Genomic DNA, 8,324 nt, shown 5'->3' on the forward strand with positions numbered 1-8,324 from the left:
AAACACTTTCAAACAGGTATAAGTAAAACTTATAATATAAACTTACATAATCAGGACTTCAATCCTGTATATCTTTCCTAGAGATATAATAAGGACTTCAATCCTGTATATATTTCATAGAGACATAATCGGGACTTCAATTCTTATATGTTTCGTAGAAATATAATCAGGATTTAATCCTGTATATCCTTCGTAAAGATATAATCAAGATATTAATCCTGTATATTTTTCGTAGAAATATAATCAGGACTTCAATCCTGTATGTCTTTCTTAGAGACATAATCAGGATATTAATCCTGTATATCTTTCCTAGAGATATAATCAGGACTTTAATTCTGTATATCTTTTGTAGAGACATAATCAGGATATTAATCCTGTATATCTTTCGTAGAGATATCATCAGGACTTCAATCCTGTATATCTTTTCTAGAGACATAATCAGGATTTTAATCCTGTATATCTTTCCTAGAGATATAATTAGGACTTCAATCCTGTATATCTTTTCTATAGACATAATCTGGACTCCAATCCTGTATGAAATCTTATACTTTATTCAACAATAGCTGTAATATTCATCATCTTACCTTACACGCTACTCGGTGAGGACAGAGTTTACCAAATCCCAGGGGGGGCGAAATCTTCCGTAACAAAGTTACCACATCAAGATGCTTGATTCGACCTCTGGAAAACACATATTTCATTATTAAAGGAAATAGAAACCTTGTTGCTTGTTTTGATAAAAGAAGGCACGCTATCGTAATCTGTAATGTTATAGCCATCACTGTGTTATACATAGGCTCCTGATGATCAGTCACGTGACCTGGTATACATAATTAGCTAGAGCTCACTTTCATCGGCACAAAAGAGCCTCAGCATTGTGTTTATGAAGAGAAGATGTGGTAGTAGATGAATATATATCAAAGGATACTACCCATTGAGGGGTTTCGTAGTTCCAAAGCGTAACGCCATAAAGCTTATAGTTCCAAATTGTGTTAATAGGGGCATATAGTTAAGTGTACCGCTAGGGAGTAGTTAGTTTCAAGATGTGTTAATAGGGGCGTATAGTCAAGTGTACCACAATGAAGTATATATAGTTCCAAATTGTGTTCATAGTGGCATATAGTTAAGTATACCATAAGGTAGTATATATGGTTCCGAACTGTGTTCATAGGAGCATAAAGTTAAGTGTACCATAAGGAAGTATATATAATTCCAAACTGTGTTAACAACTCATTTAATCTATAGATCTATTATCATGATCATATACTAGTTTTAACAACACATTTCAACTATAGATCTATTATCATCATCATGTACTAGTGTTAACAATTCATTTCATCTATATATCTATTATCATCATCATATAGCAGTTTTAACAACACATTTTATCTATATATCTATTATCATCATCATATAGCAGTTTTAACAACACATTTTATACATATATCTATTATCATCATCAAATACTAGTTTTAACAACACATTTAATCTATATATCTATTATCATCATCATATAGCAGTTTTAACAACACATTTTATCCATATATCTATTATCATCATCATATACTAGTTTTAACAACACATTTAATCTATAGAGCTATTATCATCATCATATACTAGTTTTAACAACACATACACTAGTTTCAAAGTCAGTCTAAAAGCAGTACTTTTGTACAACGGGAACATTAAGCCATTGATTCCTGTTGCTTATGCTGTGAACATGAAAAATACTCATCAAAGCATGCAGATTATACATTCGTAATTAAATGGAATTTTCAATAAATGAGTAAGATTAATAAAGAAAAAGTTGTTATTTTCATGGTATGTATCTATATATTTATAAACTCAAAAATTAAAGGTGATAAATAATTTTCATCCTGATTTTTAGAATCAGTCGCGTGGAATTACTCAGAAACAGTTGCATTGTTCTAGTAGCATGGATATTTTTTGTTCTCCAGTGTATTATTCATTCTAAACGAATCACCTATTGTATGACAAATCCAATGGTTTTAGTAAACTTTTCAGATTTTAAATTTGATTACGAGGAACCTACCTTTTAGAAAATAAAGATGCTGTGTCGAAACGTTGTACATAAAGTTTAGAAAATAAAGATACCTTGTCGAAACGTTGTACATAAAGTTTAGAAAATAAGAATACCTTCTCGAAACGTTGTACATAAAGTTTATAAAATAAAGATACTTTCTCAAAATGTTGTACATAAAGTTTATAAAATAAAGATACTTTCTCGAAATGTTGTACATAAAGTTTATAAAATAAAGATGCCTTGTCAAAACGTTGTACATAAAATTTAGAAAATAAGGATACCTTCTCGAAACGTTGTACATAAAGTTTAGAAAATAAAGATACTTTCTGAAAATGTTGTACATAAAGTTTATAAAATAAAGATACTTTCTCGAAATGTTGTACATAAAGTTTATAAAATAAAGATGCTTTGTCAAAACGTTGTACATAAAGTTTAGAAAATAAGGATGCCTTCTCGAAACGTTGTACATAAAGTTTATAAAATAAAGATGCTTTCTCGAAATGTTGTACATAAAGTTTATAAAATAAAGATACTTTCTCGAAATGTTGTACATAAAGTTTATAAAATAAAGATACTTTCTCAAAATGTTGTACATAAAGTTTATAAAATAAAGATACTTTCTCAAAATGTTGTACATAAAGTTTATAAAATAAAGATGCCTTGTCAAAACGTTGTACATAAAATTTAGAAAATAAGGATACTTTCTCGAAATGTTGTACATAAAGTTTAGAAAATAAAGATACTTTCTCAAAATGTTGTACATAAAGTTTATAAAATAAAGATGCCTTGTCAAAACGTTGTACATAAAATTTAGAAAATAAGGATACTTTCTCGAAATGTTGTACATAAAGTTTAGAAAATAAAGATGCCTTGTCGAAACGTTGTAGAGAAAGTTTAGAAAATAGAGATACCTTGTCGAAACGTTGTACATAAAGTTTCTTCTACCACCCATTCAAGCCATCTCTAAACTTTAATTTCAAATTTCCTATTATACAAACTAAATAAAAAACAAATAGCAGAACTTACCACTTTTATCTTTCGTTATGGCATCTTATAGAATATCACAATTTCAGTGATTTTCTTTTCATGACTTGCATTCAAATTCTAGATATTTATATCCGTCCACATCTCTGTTTATTGCTATCAACTTATTTTTGTTAATTTAATATCACAGTTATTACATTTTGTCAACGGTTTTTCTACACTGTTATCTTGTGTATTATGACACAAAGTTTAAAGTCTGCAACATATATGAGGAACTTTGGAAAAGTTGCTTTACACCTAGTTAAAATATCTTTAGTTTATACAATTATTAGTTTAATTACAATACAGTTCTAAAAAGAACACATTTTCCATATTAACATAAAAATATTTAAACTATATATATTTATCTTATGTGTCATGTCATATCGGTACATGAATTAAACTTACAATCTAAGTAGTCCTGAAACAGGCAGTTTTATGTTGCTTTACAAATCCTACAAAATACCACCCATTATATTGAACATATCCCACAGTCTCATGTGTTGCCACATTCTAGTTCAAGTAATCCTAATCACATAGCGGTGAACATATCCTACAGTCTCTTGTGTTGCCATATTCTGGTTCCAGTAATCCTGACCTGTGGAATAGTACCACTAATACTTCACATAGCGGTGAACATATCCTACAGTCTCTTGTGTTGCCATATTCTGGTTCCAGTAATCCTGACCTCTGGAATAGTACCACTAATTCTATACATAGCGGTGAACATATCCTACAGTCTCTTGTGTTGCCATATTCTGGTTCCAGTAATCCTGACCTGTGGAATAGTACCACTAATTCTACACATAGCGGTGAACATATCCTACAGTCTCTTGTGTTGCCATATTCTGGTTCCAGTAATCCTGACCTGTGGAATAGTACCACTAATTCTACACATAGCGGTGAACATATCCTACAGTCTCTTGTGTTGCCATTTTCTGGTTCCAGTAATCCTGACCTGTGGAATAGTACCACTAATACTTCACATAACGGTGAACATGTTTGAATGCAAAACTGATTTCAATCCCATACTCATACTATAAGGAAATGCATCACGTACCCTGGAAAAATCTTTTTGAGAGAGGTGTTCATGCAATATCGTTATATTTCTTGACCATACAGAATATGGAATTGAAATGTAATGAACCATCATAAATACGTAAAGTTATATTTATCAATTAAGAATGTGTAGTTTTAGAGTTTCACAATGTACAGGGCATAGTGTTTGCTTCGAGATACATATAATAAATATTTGTATTCGAGTTAAGCTCAACTTGTAACTAATTACCTGTAGTAGCTTTATACTGCCAAGTCTCATACTTCCTGTAATCAGTAGGAGAGCTTAACAAATGACTTATTACCTGTAAAAACATCTTACCATTAGGTTGTTGTTAATAAGTACAACTCTTACTTTGCATCAGGATCATATTCAGACCACAGTCGTACAAACTCGTCTAGGTGATGAGGGCCTAGGATTGACCAATCCCGAGTCAAATAGTCAAAGTTGTCCATGATAACAGCGACAAATAGATTAATGACCTGTTGAGGTAATGTTCGAAAACTGTTAGCTTAGTCCTAAATTTAAGAACCTGTCAAGATAATTCATAGTCTGCTGGAAAGATTTATATCACATAATCCATTAAACTCTATAATTCAATGAAGACAAAAGAGAAATGATCACAGAAGATGTTATTTATACAAATTAATAAATAATTTACAGTTTGTTTCCAATGTTTTAGTGGAATGCCAGTACTATTGAAAGAGACGAACGTTTCATCTACCAGATTTACAAAGATAGACTACTTATGCACTAGGTTTAGAATGATAGTGTCTTCCTTCGCTGTCGTACGCTTTGATGATTCAAAGTCGCTAAATCTTCTATTTCTCACTAGACAAGTAATAAACCATCTTATGATATATTTTTGTCATCTTCATGGTGTTCACTTTTCAAGAAAGTGATATTGTACTTGTCGTTAATAAAGAACCATATTTTTCTTATCATGGATTCTGACTCCATGTAGCGAAACTCACGTTAGTTTCTATAGTCTTACTCCATGTAGCGAACCATATGTTAGTTTCTATAGTCTGAATCCATGTAGCAAAACTCACGTTAGATTCTATAGTCTTACTCCATGTAGCGAACCATATGTTAGTTTCTATAGTCTGAATCCATGTAGCAAAACTCACGTTAGATTCTATAGTCTGACTCCATGTAGCGAACTATATGTTAGTTTCTATAGTCTGACTCCATGTAACAAAACTCACGTTAGATTCTATAGTCTGACTCCATGTAGCGAACCATATGTTTAGTTTCTATAGTCTGACTCCATGTAGCAACTTTCGTGTTAGTTTCTATAGTCTGACTGAATGTAGCGAACTGCAGGTTAGTTTCTATGGTCTGACTCCATATAGCGAACCTCGTGTTAGTTTCTATAGTCTTCCTCCATGTAGCGAACCACATGTTAGTTTCTATAGTCTGATCAAATAGTTTTACTAAATAATATTTATTCACATAAGAAGTGACCTATCTTGATCTTAATAAAATTTAAAGGTTCTGGATTTTATTTAAAAACAGTGAAACAGATCACACGAAACTTACCAAAAAAGAACATAGTATATAGAAACTGATAAAATAAGGCAAAGCAAAGTTATTCCCACAGGTTCCAGGGGTTTCAGATCGAGGGTCGCACATTACTGTTGGTTGATTGGAGCAGGCTAGCATTACTTCCTGCCAGGCTTCACCTGTGGCACACCTTAAAACACAAATTAAACACTACAAATTCTTTGAAGACATTGGAGAAACCTACTTTGTATATAATTTTAAAAAGAGTTGTGACTACATATTAAGTCAAAAACATTATTCGTTAGTGGAGTTTGTCTTGTGCAAACTGTAGTCAGATTTTCATGATCACAAAAAGTTATCGTTCTTCTGTGAATTTTCAGTTATGTACTGATGCTGTTTTAAATGACGTCACAATCAAGCTGTTTATATTGTAGAGAGGGAGGGCTACTTGATATTTTAACTGTAAAATATAATTAACTCAGAGTTAATCATAATAGCAAGTTTTGCTTCAATGAGAGGCATCAGTAAGTATTGACTAAAGCAAACTATATCAATACTAAAAATGATCTTACAAAATTTTACCAATATCGTATATATTCTCCACTTTTCACACTATTACGACTGCACATAATTCAATCACTTGACACCGTTACTGCTAAACATAACTCAACCTCTTGAAGCTATTATTAATACATATTTCATGATATAAAAGACTGTTTAGTTTAGACGTTATTGGTTGATTTGTTTTGGGGAGTAAATATTTTATAATTATTTAGTTTTTGCTATAATAAGAGTTAGAAGTTGGAAGATTTGTTAATAATTTATTGATGTTGATATTGGTACGTCTCTGTTCGTTTGTTAATTTCCCATAAAAATTCTTTCCGAAGAACTTCAGCGATACAAGTTCTTTCTTAAATAAAACTAGTTTATTCTTTCTCAATACACTTAATTTCCACAGTTACTTTAACTTAAACACACGCTATAATTCACAACGATTCACGCACTTTACTTACGGTTACTACCGCTCGCTTGACTCAATTATCTGTCTCTATATCTGTCTATCTGCAATTATATCTCCGTATTATTTGCCGGGCTTATATACTAAAATAGATGGCGCCTAGAAAAGACTAGAGTTGCCAGGAAAAGTCATGATCCTTCTAGAAACTCATGACGTGTTACCACAATCACGTGACTTCCGCTGTCGTAACAATACTATCGAACGTTGCGTGCAATACATTGACGTCGAAAATATAGAAGGCGGACAGACGATTAGGTGATAGAGATATATATATAACATGAGACAAACGGAAGCAGCAAGTAGATAATAGCAGAAGAAAGTAAAGTTACAAAAGGAAAGTTCCGGCGTGAAGTAAACTACCGTAGAAGTGATAGACCTAACGTTTAATATGTTAGAGTAAGACTAGCAGTAGAAACGGAGTAAGAAATATAATTTATTCCATCAAAGCGTGGTTCTAAAGTAATTGAATCAGCCTATGTGTACTTTGACAAAAAGAACAGAAGATCTTCAGAAGACGGAAGACGGAACGATTACGATAACTCATACCACAAATGTCTGTGAATCACACACAGAATGCTAGTGCGATAGAAACAGAGAAGAAAGTTTGGCTGATCAACTGACAGTTTAAAATAACTGAATAGGCCTAAGTGGACTTTTTGACAAAAAGAAAATAACTATATATAAATAGTGTTTATGATATGTCTATAATCTCTATAGTGTGAAGAATTTATTTTACATACGTTTAACTTGTTCCGAAAACATATATATATAGTATTTTGAAAATAAGTAAAGTGCGTGCTTTTTATGTATCTTTGAATTTGTCAACAAGTCATAGACACCTACTGTAGAAGAATCCTAAACCCAACAAAAACATAGTATTATATTTGAAGCTATTACTAACACATATAACTCAACCTCTTGAAGCTATTACTAATACATATAACTCAACCTCTTGAAGCTATTACTAATAAATTAACTCAACCTCTTGAAGCTATTACTAATAAATATAACTCAACCTCTTGAAGCTATTACTAACGCATATAACTCAACCTTTTGAGCTATTACTAACACATATAACTCAACCTCTTGAACTATTAGTAACACACATATAACTCAACCTCTTGAAGCTATTACTAACACATATAACTCAACATCTTGAAGCTGTTACTAACACATATAACTCAACCTCTTCAACCTATTACTAATAAATATAACTCAACCTCTTGAAGCTATTACTAACACATATAACTCAACCTCTTGAAGCTATTACTAATAAATTTAACTCAACCTCTTGAAACTATTACTAATAAATATAACTCAACCTCTTGAAGCTATTACTAACGCATATAACTCAACCTCTTGAAGCTATTACTAATAAATATAACTCAACCTCTTGAAGCTATTACTAATAAATATAACTCAGCCTCTTGAAGCTATTACTAACGCATATAACTCAACCTCTTGAAGCTATTACTAATAAATATAACTCAACCTCTTGAAGCTATTACTAAGAAATATAACTCAACATCTTGAAGAAATATAACTTAACATCTTTCAGCTATTACTACCACATATAACTCAACCTTTTGAAGCTATTACTAACACATATAACTCAACCTCTTGAAGCTATTACTAACACACATAACTCAACATCTTGAAGCTATTACTAACACATA

The 8,324-nt window shown here is 31.5% G+C and overlaps 1 protein-coding gene across 1 annotated transcript in view; it reads right to left on the reverse strand.

The window, feature by feature from the left end:
- The window catches only part of LOC106470255 (voltage-dependent calcium channel type D subunit alpha-1-like), a gene marked incomplete at its 5' end in the record, with an annotated part of 67,499 nt that overhangs the window by 30,042 nt on the left and 29,133 nt on the right, over positions 1-8,324 (reverse strand). Inside the window, 3 exons of the mRNA XM_022398852.1 lie at positions 585-681; positions 4,479-4,606; positions 5,667-5,820. Coding sequence (XP_022254560.1) covers positions 585-681; positions 4,479-4,606; positions 5,667-5,820 — 379 coding nt within the window. The remainder of the gene's footprint in view (positions 1-584; positions 682-4,478; positions 4,607-5,666; positions 5,821-8,324) is intronic.

This window comes from Limulus polyphemus, unplaced genomic scaffold (assembly GCF_000517525.1).
Source record: "Limulus polyphemus unplaced genomic scaffold, Limulus_polyphemus-2.1.2 Scaffold3908, whole genome shotgun sequence".
Classification (NCBI taxonomy): domain Eukaryota; kingdom Metazoa; phylum Arthropoda; class Merostomata; order Xiphosura; family Limulidae; genus Limulus; species Limulus polyphemus.